Here is a 25,338-nt window from a genome sequence, read left to right on the forward strand (position 1 = left end):
GCAGCAGCAGTAGTAGTAGTAGTCGAAACATTATTATTATTATTATTATTATTATTATTATTATTGTGTCATGTTATATCCATTCCTGTTTCTTTTGTTATTATTGTTTTGGTTCTAGAAAACCATTGGTGGAAAAAAGTTGATCACAGTTAGTGCATAGTATAGGCCAAGAAACGCAAGAAAAGCATATTTACCAAGATCAGACTTTGAGGGTTCAGGACATTGACACATAATGCTTTTTAACTATTTTTAAACTGCACTTGAAAAGAATAAACGCCATCACGGAAGGAAGCTCTTTGGATGATGTTCAGATATTAAGATCAGTGGAAACAAGACACCCAGAAGGGCCACTAAAAAAAAAGGCTATCAAAATAAAGAGAAGTAGGAGGGAGAGTTCATGGAAAACTAAGGAGCCTAAGAAGGAAAATGCTTACAGTATACAACAACCAATCTTCAGACAGTTGCTGCACCATTAACTTCAGTATATGATACACTGCACTTCAGTATTGTAAAAGTACTGATGTAGGAATTTTTTAGGAAATTATTTTTGTATATAACAGCAGCGATATATAGTGTTAAAATGACGGCTATTAAAATGTTTGTTTGGAGCCAGTTTACAGAGGAATTGTATGCACTGTAGCAATGTCTCATACAAGGGTGTCGCTTTTACTACCGTGTTTTGTTTAAGACTTCCTTCCTTGAACTCACTGAAAACTATTTTTATCATGAGCCTGTATGTTTGGTTCATAGAGCATCGGAGAGTCAAAGACGACGATGTAAACAAACTGGCAAGATATCAAGGCCTGCGTGTTGATAAAGCAGAGTGTGCATGAGGCTAAACTCTGGGATAATGCTGTAAACAGTCAACCAGGAATCTTGTTTGACTCTTAAATAAGACATGGGTGTGGGAAACTAAAGATGTCAAATAGTGTTCTCAGTGTTGCATGAAACAACAGTGACTGGGACCTACTACCCAGAATGCTTTGTACACTGGTTTAGAGTCATAGCTGATGATCATGAGGGGTCAACTTGTGGGGACACTTTGGCCTGATTTTTATTTTTAAGCATAGTTACTGTAAAAAAAAAAACTTTTTTAACATACCACTGGCAATACTCATAGGTAACAATGCTGCTTTAACCTCTCCTGCCTTTAGCACAGAGTTTTCTATTACTATTATTACTGAATGATTAGTAGATTATGGTTACTGACTCCTAGAGGCATCTTTGTGTCTTTAGGAGACATACAGTCCAGAGGGGGAATCTAAAATTCCCTGTGAGTATAAGAGTTAAAAATCAGAGGGGGCGAGGATATACAGTATCATGTATTATTTCCTAATATTGAATTTCCTTACAGCTGTTTAATATCCTTTTATGTGTGTTGTATGTGATTCTATTTTTGCTTCTGTGTAAATTATTTCCCATGTTTACTAACTATCCCAGCATCGCGTCTGAAAAGATTCATCAGAGCTGCTTGTGAGGAAGCGAGGTGGGGAAGCATTTCAGTGTGGCACAGGTTTCAGTGCGCAATGCTTAGCCTATGGGCTTCAGTGCTCAATGCTAATATGCTTCTCCTCCTCACTTCCCCACAGTCATAAGTCATTTCAGACACAATGGCATGGCAAATAATAACCTAAGAAAAACAAAAAAATCAGTAGAGAATCCCATGCACTGCACATGTTTTAAACAGGTTTGGAATTGAGTTGAGTAGTAAGACGTTCATCAATGAATGGTAAAGTTATGGGTTCATGCCCAGCCCTTGCCTCTCTATTCATTTCAATGCCAGTTTACTACAGTTTGCATAATTCTTCCTAAAAGCATACAAAGCCGATGAAGTCTCCTTGAGAAGGGGATATTGTTACATATCTTTAACTGTGAGGGAGGCTTATTCAGGTATAGTGGCATCATATAGAATTAGTCCCAAAATACACAGCCTTCCAGTTATATGCCAATACAGCTGACCTCAATCAGCCCACAGTGCCTGGAAATCACAGCAATGTCTCAGACCGGTTGCAGCAACCAAGGTCAAATAACTCAGCAAAGCAAGTTATTGAGAAGTCTCTCTTGCAACTTTGCAGTATGTACTGCTTCACTCATTTTTACTTGGTTCTTTCAGTCTACAGCCTTATTGTATGTTTTTATACTAAGGATTTATAGTTCTATGATACAATTTAGGGAGAAATTAAACCCTGTCTTTTCCCTCTCGTTGCAGTGTGTGCTTGAAAGGATTTGGTGGAGAAGACCTTGCTTTGTGCTGCTAATTTCGTAACACGAGCAGAGGCGTTCTTCTGGTTGGGAAAATGACTCTCGTGTTTTGACAACCGCTGAAGGATCATGGGATCATCAACCCTGGGGAAAGCTGCCACGCTGGATAAGCTGTTAAACGCCTGCATTGAGGCTTTTGGTAAGTGCAGCTGCCATATTATTTGGAGACATTGTTGCAGGAGATAAAGTTACAGGTTCATCAGTAAGGTAATACTGACTATTTCTTTTACTTTTAATATCTTTATTTATCTTGATTTCTGACATACAATGGTCTGAAAGAAACACAAAACATGGCTAAAGCACATTTTTCATTAATATATATGAACTGTATGAAGCTCATATATTGCTTTTGATTTGTAATTTGCTAAATATGTTTTTTTTTTCCAGTTCTATCTAGACCGTACATCTAAAGAGTAAAGAATTTATGCTCCCCTGTGAGATCAGGGTTTAAGGGCTCTGCAATAGGGTTGTGTAACGGCTCACGCTCACCCTCCATCTGTCCCACTTGCATGCACCTGCAGGACAGCTTTGGAAACCTGAATGTATTGAATTTGCAAATTTGTTTTCTGTTTCCCTAGATGACAGCGGTGAATTGAGCAGCAGCCAGTTACCACGGACAGTGTTGTTAATGCATCGCTGGTACCTCACTTCAACTGAACTGGCTGGAAAACTCCTCCTAATATATCCTTTCAGGACATGACAGCACATTAAAATGGTCTAAAATACTGCATAGCATGTATGTCACTTATCCTTGCTATGTTGGATAAATGGGTTAAGGTCTTGTAAAGGTTGTTTGGTTTTTAATTGGTTCATGAGTTGCCAGTAGTTGCTAAAGTATTACTCTGACAACCTTTTATGAATCCAGGCCTAATGAATCCAGTCCTAATGAATCCAGTCCTAATGAATCTAGTCCTAAGAGCAGCGAGGCTGGTTTCCATTGCAGTAACACAAAATTACTACAAGTGTTAAATGTTTATAATCAATGGTAGCCTATCGAACATTCCTTGACATTTTAAACGTATCGGGACTGTGTTGATGAAGACTATAAAAAGACAAGACTCAAAATCTGCTACTTCATAAGGTAAGTGCTAATGTTACACACACAAAGAAGCAGTGTATCTAATGTCAGTGAGCTCAGTGATTGCTCGTTGTTCATGTTATAGATTCACACAGACACGTATTATATGTACATTATATTCTTCTTGTTCCAGTAGACTGATCTATTTGAGAACACTGCTAGGAAGAAAATCTGCTTTTGTACTACGGTACACACAGGTTATTAGGTTTTAGGGCATGGAAAATTAAATAAAAAAGGAAGAAGAAAAAGTGTTCTTGGCTTGATAGAAGGCAGCATGGTTCCTTAAACAGATTGTTCACAATGTAATGGTTATCTGGCCTGTGGCTGATGAGTTAATAATACTGATATCAGCATCACACCCGTATTTACCTCTAAACTACAGAGCTTACTGTTTGGATGAATGGTAAGAAGTTTGTCTTTGAACCGGATGGTTTGCGGCATACCATTTTATTTGAACCTACCCACTCCTTGTATTCTTTTATTAAGCTCATTGGCGTCTACCACAGATCTATTCTCTTAACATGTTTACTGGGTCCGATCATTTCTAAAGTGAGGTGGTTTGAACAGGTAAGCTGTAATTTCTGTCCCTTGTAAAACTGTGATTTTGTAAAGAATTTCCATTTACAATCTCACAGTTGGTACTATTGTAGAGGGGGCAGAAAGTATAGTTGCACAGCCCCTGGTGTTTTTTTACTAAGCCCACTTGAATTCACTTCAGATATAAAGCTATAGAAAAAAATCCCAGCTACAGGGGGACAGAAATTACAGCTGCACACAACACTGGAATTCTCTATTTAGATTGAGCTGCTCGCCTCTACCTTTTTGCTTAATGGGTACTAGCAGACAAAATGTCAATGTAATAACAGTGTTAGTCTCAGAAGACATTATTTAAATCAAAACTAATATTTCAGTTTAGCAAGCTTTACTTTTACAGTTTACTCAATGGGATTGATATCGTTTCCTTTCCAATAAATCATAAGAGCCCCGTGCACAGCATTTTTAAAAGGCTCCTGCTCTCCATCTGTCATGGCAGATACTGGATAATGGAGTTCCCTGCTGAGTTCAACCTGGATCTGGGATTGATTCGCCTGACTGAGGAGTTCAGGGAAGTGGCAGCACAGCTTGGCTATGATGAACACATCAAGCTGATTGACATCTCCAGCATGTAAGCAGCTCTTTGGCAGAGTCCATGTTTACTGGCAAACCCTCCTGAATTTTACAAGCCAAATTTTGCACTGTGGGCAAATTGCACATGTATGATGTTTATTATGGAGGGGACAATTGGCCAGCAATTTGTCCATAAGGGAATATATTCAGTAGGTATGGGTATACAGGTTTAAAGGATTAAAGCATTGAAAAAAACTGGATCTGTACAATTTGGTTACAGTACTTTTGGAATTTGTTTTCAAACTATAGTACAATGGATACGACATTATTAAAGGCTATTCAAATCAACATTGCATAACTGAGAAAGTTTAAGAAAGGTCTTAATATTTAAATGTTGCTCTGCAGCATGGAAAAAAATACCAGACCTTTGAGATTTTAACTTGCATTCTGAAATCTGAAGGTTCCTTCGATGGATAACTACAATGGTGTTTTGTCTGACTATTTCGTAGCGTTAACACAAAGACACTTCCGAGTGAAACAACATCAGCTGTCCGAGAGTCTGAAATAAACACAGAAAGTGCTTGTTTTTTTCTGATTGCGTAACTGTATAAAAACTCCCTTGCTATTGCAGCCCGTCGTATGACTGGATGAGGAAGGTGACTCAGAGGAAAAAGCAGTCCAAAAAAGGCAAAGCGTCCCTGCTGTTTGATCATCTGGAACCCATGGAGCTAGCAGAGCACCTCACCTTCCTGGAGTATAAGTCTTTCAGAAGGATATCGGTGAGTCCTCATCAGTCTTCATGGGAGAGCTGCCTTTCAAGTAGAAAGACTGGGTTAGCTATCATTGAACCCTTCTAGTTCCGCCTGGGCATGCCCTGTGTCACCCACCACAGCTGACCGTTGAATAGGTTTACCATAGCTGGGTTTGAAGGATCTTGTGTAGAAGGTTTTGTGTTGGACACCCCTGTGAAGTGTTGTTGCTTATGGGAAGAAAATCACAAACATCTAACCAGTCAAGTAGGGTTTCACCTCTTTGAATTTTGTATTGGTAGAGGCGGAGAAACAGAAAACATGTTTTTTTTTGGGGGGGGGGGGTCGCACAGAAATGTATTACAAAAATTGCAAAGTCTTTGTTCTGCTGTTCAGGGGTTATAGTTATAGAACCATGCATTGTTATTATACTTCGCCTCGATTCACAAGCGCACTCAGATCACTGCCTCATTACTGCACAGAACATTACACACAGGCATGATGCAGTTATATATAGTCTGTAGAACGAAATCCACACTTGCAACAGATACCCTATATATTGCTTTTGTAAATGCCTGACTCCCTAACTTGGTCCTTACTTTTTTAACATGTCTAATTAGATCACATGTACTGTCTATTTCATACTGTACTTGCACGCTGCATATTTAATGCAACACTGACTGTATATGTACCACTGTGGTGTGGCATTAGTTTATAGATTACCAAAGCTATGTGATCCATGGCTGCCTGGTGGATAACGCTACACTGGAAAGGTCCATCGCCCTTTTTAATGGGATTTCACAATGGGTGCAGCTGATGGTGCTCAGCATACCTACTCCCCAGCACAGAGCAGAGGTCATCACCAAATTCATCAATGTGGCTCAGGTAGGAAGACTACACAACACAAATGAACACTATAACTTGTTGGCACTGACATAAACAAGGTATATATGTTGGATTTAAATAACAACTTTTAACTTGGAACTCTGTTATATCAAGGTGATAGAAGTGTGCAAGCCATACAAAAGGTCAATGTTCTGTAATTTACAGAATATGATGTTTGTGTGCACTGGATGTAATGTATTCGACTGATTTGGTCTGCTTCCCTTATGTAAAGTGTACCTATTGTATACTATCCTAGCACAAATACTGTAGTTTGGTATATAGGTATAGCACTCTAGATTACGCAGGCATACATAACATTGTTACAAATGGGTAACAGTTAAGGGTTCATGATCTTACATTGTAACTACAGCTAGAAAAAGTGTGTAAAAGTGTGTAATTACAAAAATATTGCCTGATGTTATGATGTCATCAGATAACTTAACACGTAATTACAGTTACAAATAATTATTGGAAGTTTCTCACTTTTGTACAATGTACTGTAATTTTTACTGTAAAAAATTTACTGTTAAATAAATACACAAGATACTGTAACCCAAGTGAATATATATATATATATATATATATATAGATAGAGAGAGAGAGAGAGAGAGAGAGAGAGAGAGAGAGAGAGAGAGAATTCTTGTTATATATATATTGCAAGAATTTCTCTGAAATTTGTAAAACAGTGTAACAATGAAGGTAGATTTAATTCTGTATGGTTTTAACACAGAAATTTCCAGATGGCTGAATTAACCGATTCACATTTATCAATTCTGCACCATGTGTTTTTGATTTCACTGCAGAAGCTGCTTCAGCTCCAAAATTTCAATACCTTGATGGCGGTGGTGGGTGGGCTGAGCCACAGTTCCATCTCACGCCTAAAAGAGACCCACTCACATGTCTCACCTGAAGTTACAAAGGTAGGAAACAGTGCCCAGGTAAATCTTGAACTAAACAACACCTGGATCACTACTAGCAGCTCTGGCCAGCTACAACGAGAGCAGTCACAGGGGTGCACCCTTGCTGTGTGCCTCCTATTTATAGCATTTCAACAATAGCATCAACACGATAGCACATTTAGCAATTCAGAAGAAGTTAAAATTCTAGTAAAGAAGGGTTAGGGTTATGTAACAGACAATGTTGGATAACACTGAATGAAACCATAATAAAACACTAAAGTGACTAAAGTTTAGGGTTAGGGTTAGGAAATTGCAAGATTAAAAAAAATCTGTTTGCAGGTCAGACATAAAAGAAATGCCTTCCATATGTATACAACAAGTGCTGAGAGTTCTAGCCTTTAATGGTACAAACCCAACTGCAGAGTGACTGGGCTAATCACACTGTTCCAAATTACTCCACGTTGCCAAGTAGTGCTGAGCTTGATTTAAGGAACATAATTTTGTTTTAAACATACTTTCAGTTACATACATCATACTTTGTATATAAACCAATGAACCTTCATGGGGCGCTGTGTTTGTTTTACTCATGGGCTCCCGCTCTTCTCTTTTGGGGCCCCACAGGTTTCTATCCAACCTCACTAGTGGAACAACAGCTCTCCATTAACGATAATGGCGTATCCACTTTGTACATGGATGCATTTTGCAAACCAAGTAAATGACAGAGGCATCCTGAATAAACAGTCCTTCTTCTCCATTAGCCACAGTTCATTCTGGTTTCACTGTGTGCAATCCATCCTGTTTATTCTCCGTGTTTCTTTGTTCTTCTGCAGACATGGAACGAAATGACAGAGCTTGTCACCTCCAATGGGAATTACAGCACCTACCGCAAGGCCTTTGCAGACTGCGAAGGATTTAAGATTCCCATTCTAGGCGTTCACTTGAAAGACTTGATAGCCGTGCACGTGGTCTTCCCCGACTGGATAAATGAGCATGAAGTGAACATTGTGAAAATGCAGCAGCTCTACGTCACGTTTAACGAGCTGGTGTCGCTGCAGAGCACCAGTGCACAAGTGGAGCCAAACATGGACTTCATCTACCTGCTGACAGTAAGTTTGTTCAGAGATCTAAATCTCCAGCTCTAGAACATGGTAGTTCAGAATATTACAGATGGACAACAGGCACAAGGCAGGGAGCATTGTGTTCCAAGTGATCAAGCAAAATGTCTCTTTCATCCTCTCAGAAGGCTGTTATCTCCTCCTACACGTGTAGTCATTGCCTAATTATATACCTTGACATGTTTTTTATTTGATTGGTACTGGATCGTAGATAAGTGCATGGTTACCCTTGAGAACAAGCTTAAGCAGGTGGGGAAGATGTGTTTGATTACCCCTAGTTGCAGAAAAGTATATAAAATAAATAAAATTATTTTATAGTACCACTGGCCCGGGTAAGATTCTAACGATTGAGAATCTATAATATATAATATATGTATATATATATATATATATATATATATATATATATATATATATATATATATATATGTGTGTGTGTGTGTGTGTGTGTGTGTGTGTGTGTGTGTGTGTATATATATATATATATATATATATATATATATATATATATATATATATATATATATACACACACACACACATATATACAGTGCTCCCTTGCTTTAACGCGGGTTTCATGGGACACACAATAAGCGTGTTATAACCAAAGAGCGTTATAAACAGGGGGGGGGGTGGGGGGCGTCACGGAACACAACAACACACATCTGACTAAAATACAAAAATAAAATAACTCCCTTTCTATAATGCACATATAGTGAAGCAAAAATGTAACTTTCTGTGAATTAACCATGCATAAAGCACCATGTAATCAACGCTGCATTTAAAAAAAAATAAATTTAACATTCACACTCATGGACCATTTTAATTAGCAGTTTTTAAACAATAAATAGCCAGGCTAAACGACATTCGGGAGTTCAGTTCGAAGCGACAGACAAGCAAACCAAGTGTGAGAAGGAGAGTGGGTTGGGAGAGGGGAAGAAGGAATGGGCTCACCCCAGATTTGCCTGCCGGAGTGGGGCTGAAGCATCTCATCTCCCAGAGAAAAAGTAAACGCATTAGGAATGATAACCACGTAATAGGCTTAATATTTATTTAGTTATGAAACCAATGCTGAATAAGATGTCTGTGCTATAAAGTGCCACTGCAACTTTTCTTCAGTTCAGATGCTGTATCAAAAGGGAGAGGCAGAAACAGAAGTTACACTGAGAAGTTGTTTACTGTTTGAATATTGTATTTACTGTAGAAGTATTGCATGAATCACTAGTATAGGGAATTGGGGGACATGCTGTAGGAGCATAATTCCCAAGGTGTGTTATAACTGAGAGCCTTATAGCGAGGGAGCACTGTATATATATACCTCCTCAAACACACTTTATATACAGTTCTGAAATTACAAGAGAGCAATGAACAGGAATACAGGAGCTGTGGATAACTTGAAGAGAAGTCGTATATCCCCTAATGTCAGAATTTTTTTTATTTAATTTTAAGAATGTGTTTATAGGGTAAGAGAAATTGCCCTGTAGATTACAGATAGGAAACTTAATATGTTACAATTATATACTCAGGGAAAAAAACGAGACTCCCATTTCATAGCAGTTTGATCAATTTCTGGTTTTACTATAAGTGTAAAGACACACCTGAGCTTGTTACCTAGACATTGTAGCTAATCAAGCTCATAGTAAAACCTGGAATGGGGGAAACTGCTATGCAACAGGATTCTTATTTCCATCCTTGATGTTACATGCAGTGATCAATGTGGATCTATAAGGAAACTCTTCATTTGTTATGATCAATTCCATATTAAAAAGCCCCACTAGGTTGCTTAAAAGTCTACCTATCGGACTCTGCCCCTTCTTTCAGATAAACATGTCTTTCTGAACCTGCCTTTTTGCATTTATGCAGTGATTCTATAGAGAATTTAATCTTCTTAGCTTTCTTTAGATCTGTATTATACTGAAGATGAGATTTATGAACTGTCCTTACTTCGAGAGCCTCGCAATCCTAAATCCCAGGTGAGTTCTGCTTCTTGTCTCCACGAGTGCATGCTGTTTATTGTATATGATGCTGAGGGAGTGTTTTGGCCTAGTTTACAGTACATTGGACACTTATACAAAGGCCTACTGTATGTCGAGTTATAACTTGTGTCAGTCTGATAACTAAAAGAGTCTCGTGTCAGTCTGATAACTAAAAGAGTCTCGTGTCAGTCTGATAACTAAAAGAGTCTCATGTCAGTCTGATAACTAAAAGAGTCTCGTGTCAGTCTGATAACTAAAAGAGTTTCGTGTCAGTCTGATAACTAAAAGAGTCTCGTGTCAGTCTGATAACTAAAAGAGTTTCGTGTCAGTCTGATAACTAAAAGAGTTTCATGTCAGTCTGATAACTAAAAGAGTCTTGTGTCAGTCTGATAACTAAAAGAGTCTCGTGTCAGTCTGATAACTAAAAGAGTTTCGTGTCAGTCTGATAACTAAAAGAGTTTCATGTCAGTCTGATAACTAAAAGAGTCTTGTGTCAGTCTGATAACTAAAAGAGTCTCGTGTCAGTCTGATAACTAAAAGAGTCTCGTGTCAGTCTGGCTCTGTGGGTGTAATACCAACAAAAGGGAACATGAAATTACTTCTCAGGAGATGTTTGTCACACATCTGCTATTGTTGTGTTCAACAGCCTACCTCTCCAACAACTCCCAACAAACCTGTGGTCCCGCTGGACTGGGCATCTGGAGTGGCCCCCAAGCAAGACCCCACCGTCATCAACAAGCACATCAGAAAAGTAGTGGATGTAAGTGTGTATGCTATTGTTTCCAGTTTATATTCAAGTCCCATTAAGGTGTCCATACTGTATAGCAAGGTCCAATTAAATGCGCTCTGCTGATTCTCACAGTTCTATTGTGATTTCCCTGACATATCTGTTAATACAAAATCAGAGCTATGAGGAACATAACTAAGTAGATCACATTGGCCTATAGCTACAGCTATACACATGTACAAATGTAAAGTAAGTCTTACATATGTCTCCATATACCGCAGTAACTAAAAAATGTACAAGCATGTTTTCTTCATAATTGCATAAGTAGTTCTTAATATGTGCGACATACGGACAGGCAGGACACCTCCATACCATACACCCCTATATTCCGATAAACATAACAAGTTGTACTAAAGAATGGTCTTAGGAAGTTTCTTCATGATGTTTGTAAAAATGTATATATATATGTGTGTGTGTGTGTTATATAATAAATAATCTCATGAAATATGATCAACAGAACTGCTTCTTTGGTAAAATGTCCTTCTTGAATGGCCTCAATATTTAGCTTAATGGGAATACGGTATATACTGTATAGTTGGCTATTTTGTGTGTATGTGTGTGTGTGTGTGTGTGTGTGTGTGTGTGTGTGTGTGTGTATATATATATATATTTTTTTTTTTTTATATAGTCTGTGTTTAGGAACTATGACCACGACCATGATGGCTTCATCTCTCAAGAGGATTTTGAAAGCATCGCTACCAACTTCCCTTTCTTGGATTCGTTCTGTGTCTTGGACAAGGACCAGTGAGTTTTAACTCTTCCCAACTTCATTAAAATAATCACTGTTTAAAACCCTATTAGGCCTAAAGACATTGTTTTGGAAATATGACCTTATGACAAGAAATATGTCATGTGAGAGGACATAGCTTGTGTGTCATCTTTCTTAGGGCAAAACCATGTTTTAAATGAGCCTGTTTAGTCATTTGAATTACCAGGGTTTAATTGTGGGTCAGGTTCCCTGGCTGCATAGGAGTTGTTGGAACCAAAAGCAAAGGCACATACAAGTAAGATCATTCAACGTTAGAACATAATAATAATAATAATAATAATAATAATAATAATAATAATAATAATAATAATTTGTATTACAAATGACATCCCTGACATGTATTCTGTAATATATACCAGCTGCATGTCCCTATTGCAAATCAGTTTCAGTCACAATGGCCAAAATAGGGTACAGACTCTGATAGCAAACAAATTCCTCGGAAGGAATTAAAGGCTCTCCTGGCAGTATGTTTCAACAGGCATGTATCAAGTGCTCAGTAATGTTTACACATCTCTGTTGTGACAGGGATGTTTCGAGTGTTCAGTAATGTTTACACATCTCTGTTGTGACAGGGATGTTTCGAGTGTTCAGTAATGTTTACACATCTCTGTTGTGACAGGGATGTTTCGAGTGCTCAGTAATGTTCACACATCTCTGTTGTGACAGGGATGTTTCGAGTGTTCAGTAATGTTCACACATCTCTGTTGTGACAGGGATGTTTCGAGTGTTCAGTAATGTTCACACATCTTTCTGTTTTTGACAGGGATGGTCTAATTAGTAAAGATGAAATGATGGCCTTCTTCGTGAGAGGCAACTCCCCGCTGCAGTATAAAATGGGACCTGGCTTCATCCACAACTTTCAGGAGATGACGTATCTCAAGCCCACATTCTGTGAGCAATGTTCAGGATTTGTACGTACTGCTTTTATTGTTTGTTTGTTTTGAGGTTTTATATGACTAAGTTATTACATGCAGACACAAAAAGAATGTACACCATTATTTTTTAAGTTGCTTTTAGTTGTCTTGGATTCCAATGTACTTAATGCACACTATATTAGACTATACATACAGCACATTCTTGCATAATAGTTGAATCTCATATTTACTATGCAGTACATTGTACTGTTCCAACAAAAATTTTAATTTTTTCAATTTTCAATGAAGAATTTCTGAAGTGAGGTGATTTGATAACAAGAATAACAATAAATGGTATAATGTAACACCCAACTGCACATAGCAAGGCTGTAGTTCCATTGAGGGGTTCTAGTGACACATAAATCCAAGAGAACAAAGCTTGAGTGACGTAAAGTAAAAAATAAAAATAAATCCATATTCATCAAGTAGTCCAGAAAATAAAAAAACAACACAAAACTTGGACAGAAGTTCACATGTGCAACAATTGCAGTAACAAAAGGCAATCTCAAGGCTTTAAGCACATTTTCGTGCAATTCATTACATCACAGTGATCTGACCCCACCTGACCCCCACGTACTGCAGTGTCCTATGGGTATTTTAGAATGCAAGTGTGAGGCTCTGGTGGGGCCCTATTCCCTGTAACACAAGAAGTACATTTATAAGGCTAGTTTCACTGACTCAGATTAGCACTAATCTTAGACTACTCAGTGTTCGTTTAGGTAAAGTAATCCAATATTAGAGCTAATCGGGGTCTTTTGAAGGTATTCGAAAGTGTTATATTGTGATAAATAGGCTTCACCGACGTCAAGATCTCAGGGACTTCTGAGAATATGTTTATGCTGGTTATTGGCAAGAAAAAGGTCGTGTTATCACCATTTTAATCTTCTGTGGATGTATAAACTTGTGAATCTGTGATTTAGACATCAAATTCAACTGATCCTATTAAAAAGCAAATGTTGTGCATGCAGGCGATATTCTATAATGCAGAGTTACTGTACTGTGTTAATGCATGGCTGGGGAGGGGACTGATAATTGATAACAAAACAAACCCTTTGGAGCCCTGCAGCGCATTGCCGCACCACTGCACCCCTCCCAGGTCGCAGGTACGCAGAGGGAACGTGTTGCTGGCTCTGTTACTGGCAGCTTACTGGCTCGTGTGTAGTGGACAGGAAGGGTGTTTGCGAGCAGCTACATCCTGTTTGTGCAGCAGCAACAGCCATCACTGCTTCCCTCTCCACGAAATCCATTTCCTGACGGCTTTCCTCACCACACTCTCTGACATTCCTTTGTCTTTTCTCCTTTGTAGCTCTGGGGCATAATCAAACAAGGATACAAGTGTAAAGGTAAGTGTCACTTCGAAGTGAAGCATCTGTTGATGAACACAAAGCACACCAAACTGTGAGAGGACATGCCACAACGGTGCATGCTGTATCTACAGCACAGAAGAGCTGAGTGGATTTTCCATAAGAAAGAGTTTTCTTTATTAGAAAAAAAATATGTTTTAACACATAATGATCAGCTGTTCCACATTCTCAGCATAAAAATCTCTAGGGTCACTTTTCCACATGTAACTTGCTGTTCTGAGGGTTCCAGAACATTCTGACCAATAAGGTTACTGCACATGGTACATTTCTAGTGACTATTAACATTTACAGGAAGTAGTGGGGAGGTCCACACTACATGTGACTCACAACAAGATAGATGAGCCTTAAGTTCTTTAACAATAGCAGCATTTTCTAATACACTGCAGTACGTGACTAATGAGGAGAACACTCAGTACTTTCCACACCCCACCCCCACATAAAACATATAGAAATGTAGCAATGATCTAAGCAGGAAAGAAAACACAGAGGAACAATAGAGCACACATAATAGGATATTAAACAAAAAGAAATGAAATATTAGGAACGTGTCGGTAATATGATGTAAAACTCAACTACCAGATGACAAAGTTCATTAACACACTAAAAACAAGCAGCATAAGACAATCCAGCAACCATGTACTGCCTCTGGAGTTGTTTCTATATGTTTATATTAATACTAAAAGAAACTGATACAGTCCCATGGCAGGCATTTAAACTAGAAGTCTTTCTTGAAAGTTTATACCTTTGGATGCTGAAATGCTTTATTCTATAGCCATGTTTCTTTTAAGACTTTCATGCATGAAATATGTTTTTTTTTTAAAATAGCTGAAAAAAAGCAGTTTTGGACACAGAGTAAATATACTTTTCATATGCATGAAAGGCTTAAATGTCTCTAATTATTAAGGTAAATGTTCGCTGTGTGAGATCTTGTTAAACATGCTCTTAATGAAATAGTTCGACTGGTTTGGCAGTTCACCGAGAACAGAAAAGGGGGAAGCTACAGTCTATTTTATTGTATGACAGCTAAATACATGTATTAACAGTTGTTGGGGGGAAAAAACAAAGTATTGTGATCCACATATGCCGTGGCCTCTTAAAGTCTTTTTTAAACATTTTAATCACCCAGTAAACAAAGCTTAAGCACTGTATAATTCATGCAATCATAAAACCACAGACTAACATCAGCAGAATGGTGTATAAAAAGAAGCATCCTGCACAGGTGCAAGCCTGCTGTCTGTTTCAAAAGGGAGGTAAACCATGCCATCCATTAAAAAACAAGGACCATCCAATTGAAGCATGCCTTGCAGTGACTATTTATGTATTAGGCATATAATTCAAATTAATTCATTAGTATTTTGTGAATTGAAAGCCTAAAGCAAAGGGGCTCCCGAGTGGCACATCTAGTAAAGGCGCTCTGCATGAGTGCAGGATGCACTCTATAGCCGGGACATCACCAGTTCTTGTCTGGGCTATTCCACAGCCAGCCATGGACAGGAGTTCCCAGGCAGTGCTCAATCAGCTGAGAGTCACCGGGGAGGAGGGCCTTTGTCTGCCAGGGTGTCCTCGGCTCACCCACGCACCAGCGACCCCTGTAGTCTGGCCGGGCGCCTGCAGACTTGTCTCCAACACTGTAGCTCCTGGGCAGCTGCATGGTGAATCCGCAGTGTGTAAAGAAGCGGTCGGCTGACAGCACACACTTCAGAGGACAGCGTGTGCTCGTCTTCGCCTCTCCCGAGTCAGCGCAGGGGTGGTAGCAGTGAGCTGAGCCTAAATACTAAATTGGCCTTTTCAAATTGGGTGAAAATAACAAAAAAGAATTGGCAACCACTACATTTATTTAAAAAAGAAAAAAAAAAGCCTACAGCAAAAGCTGAGACTGCATATCAGTCAGGTGCATGCATCCAAATACAGGAGGGCAGTAAGAGACAAATAAAGTAATTAACACAACACAGGTTTAACGCAAAAGTATGATATTACTGATGTCGGTAACTTGACCACTTTTTGCACTTGAGGTTCTCGGTCTAGCGTAGTGGCTTGTCATTGCTCTGATTCTCCTGTCACAAGTTTAACACTCTTTGTTGCAGACTGTGGTGTGAACTGCCATAAGCAATGCAAGGAGCTGCTTGTGCTGGCCTGCAGAAAGCTGTCCAGAGGCACCTCCCTGGGGAGCACATCCCCCTCCTCCTGCAGCCACGGCTCGCTGCCCAGCAGTCCCTCCCTGCCACCATGTGCTGGTAAGAAACAGCTCGCAAAACATATCACGCTTAAACTGTGCTTCCAGGCTGTGTGTCCTTTCAACACACTGGGATAACACCACAATCACAAACAGAGCACAAGCATTACCAGCAATGGCAAAACTGTTCATTTGGAACAAATCCTAAACAGCGCTCCTGATGTGACTGCACAGGTGTAGTACTGCAGCAGACTGTCAGTGCTGCTTGTTCCTAATATTGTGATACTGTTGCTATGTCAAAATTCTCCCACCTAGACAGTCCTGACTAAGCGTTGCTTGTGTATGACAACAAAGGAATATTAAAAAGGTGTTGTCGAAGAAGACAATTCACTTGATCTGCCAAAGTAAATTTTAATGTGTTTACAGAATCAACATTAGACCGTTTAAACCCTGTATCAAAACAGCAAGTACGTTGGACAAGATCTGCTGTAAAGGCTTGCTGTCCTCAAAGCATTGTGCAGTCTGAGGGAAAGGTATTAGACTTCAGTTAAACTGTTTTGAGGAAGTATTTTGTTTGTTGTTTTGGGAGAGAACTGAAAATAAACCCAGTGTGTCATGCTGCTCCAGACCTTTCTCTCTATGTTATTTATCACTGTTGGACTTACGAATGCAACAAATAAATTCCTAAAGTGAGTTCTGTGAAGCCCATCTGTGCACATGGTTATCTAGTATGAGCAACTATAAAGCTGTGTGTTTGAGGCTTAAGCTCATCCATTCAGCTTAGTAACACTTGCCGACATCATTGCAAATGATGTGATATGGGCTTCAACTGCTCACTGGGTACTTTTTTTTGTAATTAAATCATTGATCTCCGCACAGTTTGTTAGGAAAGTAAATAATTAAAGAGAGGTGTTTCTATCGCCAACGCAGTTCAAGATGAGGTGTTTGAGTTCCCTGCCGTGACGGGCAAGAGGCAGGACCTGGACGGGCGGTCGATCACTCTGATGACGGGCTCAGCTCGGAAGATCTCCGTGAAGCTCCAGAGAGCCACAGCCAGCCAGGCCACGCAGACGGAGCCGCTGTGGCACGGGCAAGGCTGGGGGGGCGCCGGCGACAGCGGCTCACACACCTTCCCCAAGATGAGGTACAAGCTCCACAGCAAGAGTTCCAAGAACAAGGGCTTCGCACGCTGGGAGAACGCGGCTCCGCAGGCCAAGCCCCAGACGAAGGAGAAAGGCATCACAGTCAGCATAGCAGAGCAGAACGGAATGGACGTGCAGGAGGAGGTGAGACCAGAGCCCTCGGAGGTGAGTGGGGGAGCAGCAGTGGTGTAATTAAGCTGGAACACGCCGGAACACACGGGAGCTCCATTCCAGTACTATTTTCTAGAGGCTATTTTATGTGACCACAAACAAAGCCACTGATACACGGACATGTAAAGTAAAGCATTCTGACAAGATGGAGAAAGATACTTTGTGGAAATACTTGAGTCAATTAGATAAATGCACTACCTGTGTTACTAGAAGTTCAGTATACAAATAAAATGGGAATTCATATAATAATTCTTGTTTAAGAAAGTCAATATTTTCGGGGCGTTCCGGTACCTTGAGTTGAGCAACACACCAAAATAACAATTTAAGCATGTAATTATCTGTTTAGTTTGTCAAAAGATAATAATATTAATAACAATGATAATAATAATCATAACCCACCCTCTCACAGAACTCCAATTCTAAATACCAGAGACAATAAATGAAGATTTTATATATATATAAAGCGTTTTGTTTTTGTTTTTATAAATCTCATCATTTTACAGTGCCATGAGTAATTGTATTTGCATTTGTATTTACAGGATAGCTGACTTACTGCCATTAAGGAATAAGGAAAGGACCCATGGTAATGACAAGCAAACTTTGAAGGCTCTCTGGACTTGGTGGGATATGCTGGGTAACAAAGACCTTTCCCTTGTGGAACAGCGATAGAACAGCCTCATTCCCATCACAGTGATATTGCCAAGGAGGGGGGAGGGGCATAACATGTAAACAAGAAGTTTATGCTATGTCTTGGGGGATGGGTATAGTTTCACAGACGACGTGCATTAGCTCGATGGGGGAGTTTTAACTCGAACTCTTATGGATATCCCATCTCATTCCCTTAGATACGCTAGGAAATGTTTCTCCACTGTAGACCATAAACCACTTTTTCATATCTGCACATATCCTCTTATAAACCCACAGTTGTATGCAGTATGCAATATTCACAAACGTACTGAAGAGAGGAGTAGACCAGAGGTTTTAAATTCCTTTCATTGGTTTACCTTTAAAACGAAGACGTTCCAATTCAAATGTGTAACAAGGGAACAATTCTAGTGGTTTGACCAGGTTTGTTTGTAGGTTTCTATTTTATAAAGTGTTTTCAATGGCAAGAGATATGAGGGGAAGTGAAAGCAAGCAATGAAAGACTAAGGAAAGCTATAAAACACAAAGTTCAGAGAATTTAAAAGGTGATGTGTAGGTGATGACACAGGTATGTAAAGATGATCAGATGTATGTAAGTATTGGAAACACAGAAGTAATTATGTGAAAAAGGCATGTGCTGTTGACAAGTATTGAACTAACCATCCTAAAATGCTACTCATTCATAACACAGGAAAGGGTACAATTCAGTAGGTCATTCCAATACATTTTCATTATAAGACAAAAATAGCTCAGTCTATTCAACTACAGTATTATTAAAGTGGAGCACTATGTACTGTTTGTAAGTTAAGCTCCAAGTAATTCAATAGTTTCTGCTGAATGTTGAAGAGGTACTGTTTCTGTTGTATTCCAGTGAGACAATATCCAAGTGATGTGGAACATAAAGAAACAATTCGGTAGGGTTAGAGAAGTGCAGTCCCTACTATAAAACAACAAATCCGTAAACTGGAATGATGTTATTTCATATTTCTTTTAGATTTTTTTCAGGGATAGAAATATTAAACACTACAGCATTACAAATCGTCTCTAAAATACTGTATAAATCAGACCACCATGACATGATGCGTAAGCTTGAATTTTTTGGGGGATGATGCGGCAATGGTAGCAGACATGTGCCCTCATGTAGCAATTACTATCCTTCACAAAATATACCAGGCTGCTCGATTCATCTAAACAATGGAGGTATCGATTAGCTGTACTATTGCTACTTATGTCGAGAACTTTTGAAGATTTTGAGATTTTTTCAAAGCCTTTTTGTTTTTCCATTAAATGTTTTTTACGAAGGTGGGGAGGAGACTCAGTACTGCGGCTGTTTAAATCAATTGAATAAACTACGCAGCTCAAAGGCACAGGAGGGCAGCATTAGGGGTATTCATAGTTTTTAAGCAACAGTTTGCTTCTAGACTGCTGGATGTTAGCTAAATCAAATCCATCTGCTTTTCTCTAAACAAGGAGGCTACTACAGGAAGACACACCGAAGTGTACAGCTTAAGCCCCAGCACCCCTCACAGACCACTTTCCAGTTTTGTTATCCCCTACCCCTACCAATAAAACAGAGCAGATAAGGCATGGTTCCATTGGCAATGCATATAAAGAGAACTTGCTGAAAGGACAACTATATTGGCCATACTAGGGGCTGGGAAGTGGCCCTGAACTTGTGGCCTGTATAAATAAATGTTTTATATTAAAACAGAACTATCTGAGACTTGAAAAGGTGGTGTCTATAGGGAGTGTGTTGCCTATAATGTCAGGACTCACAGTAGCTAGTGCTAAAAGGCTGTATACACACTGTAATACATTAGTTGTGCATTAGTGTGCCGATATGTGAATTCTTCTCATTTACAGGCATGCTACTATTTAGATAACACTGTCCAGAATATTTTCGGGAAGTCATCATTTGCAGCGTATTAAAAATGTGTGTGTGTTGTCAGCAGCAATGTTCTTGATCCAATTTCAAATAAGTGTAACTTATTTTTAAACAGTGGTGTTTCTTTCAGTCCCCTTCCAGTTCAGCAGTTGGTTTTACCAGGTCCTTGCTTATTTAAATGAGCCTGTTACTGCAGATTAAATGAAACCATTAAGGACCAGGGTGGGCAACATGGTTGGAACTGGACTGGAATGGAAGAGCAGGTTTAAAGCATCAAAAGCAGTGTGTGTGTTCAAGGTCCTTTCTGTATATAGAACACATTGTGTATTTGAGATTCAAGGATGCACAATTGCAGAGTTAAAAGCACTTCAGCAGGTGCAAGGGGCCAGGCTGAGTATGTGTTTGAGGGCCACCACTCGCCAGTATGCATTTTTTTAAATTTTTTTATTTAGCTGGTCTACTTGAAAACCGATTTTTGTTATGTGTTTGTTTTGTTACAATTTTCTTTCCTTTTGAAAAAAATGATAACTAAATATAAATGGTTGTTAAAGAGCGTATGTCAGTAGCACCTTTAAAAAAAACCTGCATTGTTAGAGATGTGTAAATGATGTAGGGAATTCTGCTTCTAGTTTATAGATTTGTAATTAACATGCACGGATCTGGGTCACTGGCTGTGCTGTTAATGGTCAATCTTTCTATTTTCTCTGAGATGGATGGACTCTGTAGTTGCTAATAATCTTATATGAAGGGCAGAGAAATAATCACTCACTCACAAGACTGCCTACTGAACAGGGGCATTGTCATATTGTCCCACATGATCTCTGGATTAAAAGTGTGATAAACAGCACTGTAAATCCATTTTCTTTCCTGTTCATCACACTAGCAGCATTTCATTGCTGGTCATTTGCTTCCTTGTATTGAAGATCTTTTGTTGTTTGTTAAGTGTAAATGCTAATAAGTGGATTACAAAGTCCTGCTTCTAAGCTCCTTTACATACGTGACTAGTCACTAAAAGAGAGGGGTCTTTATTATTAATATCAGCGCTGGCAGAATAAGAAATATATTAATATTTCTGCCTTGAGCTGGGTGATCAGGGCTCTGAATGTCTTTTTACTCTGGCTAGTAAGAATATTTCTTATGACTAAAGTTTTTTAGAAGCAGATTATTTATATAAGAAGTCTTTTCTGTATTTTTATAGAAGAGGTAGATTATTATTATTATTATTATTATTTTTTTATTATTATTATTGTTGTTATTATTGATTACACATTGTAATGTTCTGTTACAATCATATCTTTAATTTATATGTATATGCTTGAAGTTGTTCTGTTTATTATTATGTATTCTGGACAGCCTGGGATCGCTGGTTTTGCATCCAGGTAATGCACTACAGCTCTTGTAATATGTCCACAAAAAAATTAACGTGTTCATACACACATACTGTATTTATTCAAGGTATTTTATGTGATTTAACTTAATTAAAAATGTGTGAAATAAGCAATAGTCTAATTATGACAATATGTCTAATTTGATGGTGTTTGTTTCTGAAAAAAGAACAAAAATGTTCTGTACTCTATGAAATTGTATGGAAAGTAAAACATACAGAACAAATAAAACAATTAGAAGGCATTTGTGATGGGACTTAACATGGGAACTAAATCTATTGAGGGCTGAAGATATTGTGACCACATGGCACTGCTTTTGTAAATGAACTGGGAGAAGTACAGCTGCTCATTGAGACCATCAAAAAAAAAAAAAAAAAAAAAACTTTTTTTTTTTTTTTTTTTTGATGTCCAGGTCATAGGATAATTGATCTTTTGATCTCGAGAAATCCATTCCGTTGTCTTCTGATCACAAGATAATTCATCTCATGATCTCGAAAAAACGGAAGTAATTACTTCAATTTTTTAGAGATCCTGAGATAAATTATCTTGTGATCTGGACATAACAATGGTTTTTTTGTTGTTTTTGTTTTTTGTAATGGCCTCAACAGGCCGCGTTACCAGAGAGATATTTTGTTATTGACTTAAAAGTGAGCTCCAACTGCTCGGGCTCCCAAGTGGCGCATCCAGTAAAGGCGCTCTGCATGAGTGCAGGATGAGCCCCATAGCCTGGACGTCGCTGGATCGAGTCTGGATTATTCCACAGCCAACCGTGGACAGGAGTTCCCAGGAGGCAGCACTCAATTGGCTCACCAGGGACCCCTGTAGTCTGACCAGCTGCCTGTGAGTTGCCTGGGAGCTGCCTGGGAGCTGCATTGTCCTCCAATGCTCCGAGGCTGCATTGTGAATCTGCAGTCTCTACAGAAGCGGTTGAAGGACAGCATGTGTTCGTCTTCACCACTCCCGAGTCAGGCAAGGGTGGTAGCAGCAAGCTGAGGTCAATGTAGACAAATTGGTTGACAGCATATCCTAGAGGGGAACTGATGTACTACACAAAAATACTATGGAAATATATTTAATATGCATAACAGGCATTTACTGATCAGCCAGTATCCCAGTTCCTTTACCGGTCCATCTCCCATGCCCTCATCACTGTGGTTCCTGGCTTGTATCTTTGTGCTCTTCTTTACCTTCCTGCCAAAGCCAGAGCTTCACTGTGGCAGAAAGGGCTTTTTTTGTAAAAATTTTAAGAATATGCTATTTCTGACCACCTTTTTTTGTACTTGATCTCTCAGTTCATTGTATGAATCATCCCAATTGTTACACAATAAAATTATGAAAGCGCAGTGTTTTTTTGTTTTGGTCTAATTTATACCAGTATTCTTAAAAGTAATTAGCATTGCTAGTAGATTTATTTAACTAGAGCCCATTCTTTGAGCTAAACACAAGACTCAATGTTGGCCTGAGACTGGATAGAGTGTTGTTTCACAAGTTATTATACACCAATGGCCAATGCAGGTTTAACATAGTGTGGCTAACACAGAGATGCCAAGGGCTGACCATCCCAAAGTGACATTTCCAGCTGGTGTGCTGTCATTGCTTAAGGCAGGGCCTATCACCTCTGGTTCGTGTGGGCACAGCAGTCCAGGTTTTTAATTCAACCAGCACATGATAGTTTACATTATACAATGGCAGGAAGTATTTCTGAGCTCTGATTGGTCATCCTTGCGCAAGACCCATGATGTTATACCAGTACTGGTAACCTCCTCACTGAAAACCTAGAGAGACACATCAATCTGCCAAAACTGTCAATAACACAGAATAAATTACACAATTCCTGAAGTGAATTTTACCTTAAAGAACATGACAACTGTGGAAACTTCATTTGGCAAATAGTCTTCAAACACAGAGCAGCCAGGAAACCAAACAGCACCTCTCATGAGAAACCTGGAAATCGTAACCAGAGACGTTCTACGAGGTCAAAATAAGGATTCAAGCTCTAGCTGCAGTATTTATATGACTGCTTGGTATTTACTATTCAACCTCCTAATCTATGTTACACGCAAACCCAACAGAGAAAATTAAGGAGTCTTTTGTACTTTACCAGAATTTTTACATGAACATCAGCATTTCTGATGCAAATAAAAACAACCAAGGACACAACCGAGGTGTCCTCATGGATGGTTACAGCCATGCTGGAGATCAACTCTGAAGGACTAGACAAGATTGAATCTGACAGAAATGAAGCATCCACGAAATGACAAACCAACTGGACAGTTAAAGTTTTTTATGACTGGGTGAGTGAGAGTAACACAAATATAGATTGGAAAACTCACGATAGAACACAGTTCTATGACAATTGTATGTCTCTGTCCAAAATAGCTCCAGAGAGCCATATGGCATAAGCAGTTACGTGGTGGTCAGAGCGGGCTTAAACAGACACTTAAAATGAACAACCCTGAGCTGTAACATTAATATACTGTCAAATGCAGAGTTAAGTCTGTCAACTATTTTAGGTAAAGTAATCCAAGATTAGAGTTAATCAGGCTCTGTGAAGCGGTCCATCTCTATCTCTATATATATATATATATATATATATATATATATATATATATATATATATATATATATATATATATATATATATATATATATATATATATATTATACAGAATGAGAGAGAGTAAATATTGCAATTGTTTTTCAAGAAGCCATCACTGTATATAAACCCATGTTTGGGCCTCCAAAACATATTATGATTTAAGAATCCCAGAATAACCCTTTCCCATATTCCTTCTGAACAGAAGTCTGCTGCGAAGTCATGAGAGAGCCGCAAAGTCATCATGACTGTCACATGCAGAATACTCCCTTTATTCAGTTACCTCCACAAATACTGTGTTCCTTGTTCCATAAAAAACATGACTAAATTCACAAGACATGTTGTAGCATCTGTACAGCCCCTCACATTGCTATCGGCAATTTCCTATGCTAGAAAAATGTTAAACTGGCACCCTCGCTGTGCAAACTGTTTTACAGCCAGGAAATAAAGGGTTTAAATCTGTACACTTTGTGTATCTGTGTTCAGCACCTGGCAATCATCTCAACATTCAAACAGCTGCATGCTTCTCTACAAACAAAAATATATATACCATCTATAAGAAACTTTCTTAATAATTTCCTTTGCAGAAACCCTAGTTACAACCAGTTTATTTACATCCACGATGACATGACACCAATTGTAAATAGAACAATTTAATATAAAAGCAACCAATATAACGTATAACTGGGCTGAGCTGAGTGGGGGATGGAGGGGTGATGCTGGGTCGCCAGAATCACTGTTGAGCCCTCTTGAGGTGTCGTGGGCTAGTCAACGAAACACAGAGGATGGAAGGTGCCCACTTGAAGACCCCAGAGGTGTACCCTACTTAGCTCAATCCAGACGGTTATCATGCTGATGCGCTGGGGAGACCAGACTGGGTTTTGATCCCTGGAGCCAGCATTATACTTCAACAATCAACACCAGACAGAAGGATATCTACATCATCAGATGGAAAACAACGCAAATGGATGGAGATGCATATGGATCACATTAGTTTACTGCAAAGCTATGTCTAAGTTGGTGCTTATCTTGGCGAGAGCAGAGTTCAAATCAGCATGAAGTTCAACATCTACTCTCATGTAATGGAAATCATAATAACTGTTGAGTTTTTTTGTGAACAAAAACAAAGCCTCCCCGGGATATATACAAAGGGGGATGTCATATCAGATTGAAACAGTTCATTTCAACTGGACACACCTGCCTTAACATAAAAGAAAGACAATCTAAGAAAACAGTTCAATATGTAATGTACCAAACATGAAGACAATAACTCAAAGATAATCGTCTCTACGGCAGAAACCTACAAAGTCACAGCCATGGTAAATCAACGTCATGGCCAGCAACACATTTTATATAATCTTACAAATATGAAGTCACTACCTCAAATGGTTTCTGAGATACAAGGCTTTACAAAATAACTTCATACTGCAAGAATA

At 38.9% G+C, this 25,338-nt stretch overlaps 1 protein-coding gene across 3 annotated transcripts in view; it reads left to right on the plus strand.

Moving 5' to 3' along the window:
• LOC121316755 (ras guanyl-releasing protein 3-like) overlaps positions 1–21,136 on the plus strand; it is a 35,575-nt gene extending 14,439 nt beyond the window's left edge. The window contains exons 2-17 of one of the 3 annotated variants that reach the window (XM_041251911.1): positions 2,210–2,401; positions 2,841–2,943; positions 3,281–3,343; positions 4,374–4,505; positions 5,079–5,226; positions 5,908–6,081; positions 6,885–7,001; positions 7,811–8,086; positions 9,988–10,068; positions 10,718–10,831; positions 11,487–11,602; positions 12,391–12,538; positions 13,848–13,884; positions 15,990–16,139; positions 16,505–16,611; positions 17,009–17,124. In XM_041251911.1, the coding sequence (XP_041107845.1) occupies positions 2,332–2,401; positions 2,841–2,943; positions 3,281–3,343; positions 4,374–4,505; positions 5,079–5,226; positions 5,908–6,081; positions 6,885–7,001; positions 7,811–8,086; positions 9,988–10,068; positions 10,718–10,831; positions 11,487–11,602; positions 12,391–12,538; positions 13,848–13,884; positions 15,990–16,139; positions 16,505–16,611; positions 17,009–17,041 (1,869 nt within the window). In that variant the 5' untranslated portion in view covers positions 2,210–2,331 and the 3' untranslated portion in view covers positions 17,042–17,124. Of the gene's footprint in view, positions 1–2,209; positions 2,402–2,840; positions 2,944–3,280; positions 3,344–4,373; positions 4,506–5,078; positions 5,227–5,907; positions 6,082–6,884; positions 7,002–7,810; positions 8,087–9,987; positions 10,069–10,717; positions 10,832–11,486; positions 11,603–12,390; positions 12,539–13,847; positions 13,885–15,989; positions 16,140–16,504; positions 16,612–17,008; positions 17,386–17,930 lie in introns of those variants that run through there. The other 2 variants (XM_041251910.1, XM_041251909.1) reach the window with 2 other exon arrangements.
• Positions 21,137–25,338: the final 4,202 nt, after the last annotated feature.

Source organism: Polyodon spathula, chromosome 6, assembly GCF_017654505.1.
Source record: "Polyodon spathula isolate WHYD16114869_AA chromosome 6, ASM1765450v1, whole genome shotgun sequence".
Taxonomy (NCBI): domain Eukaryota; kingdom Metazoa; phylum Chordata; class Actinopteri; order Acipenseriformes; family Polyodontidae; genus Polyodon; species Polyodon spathula.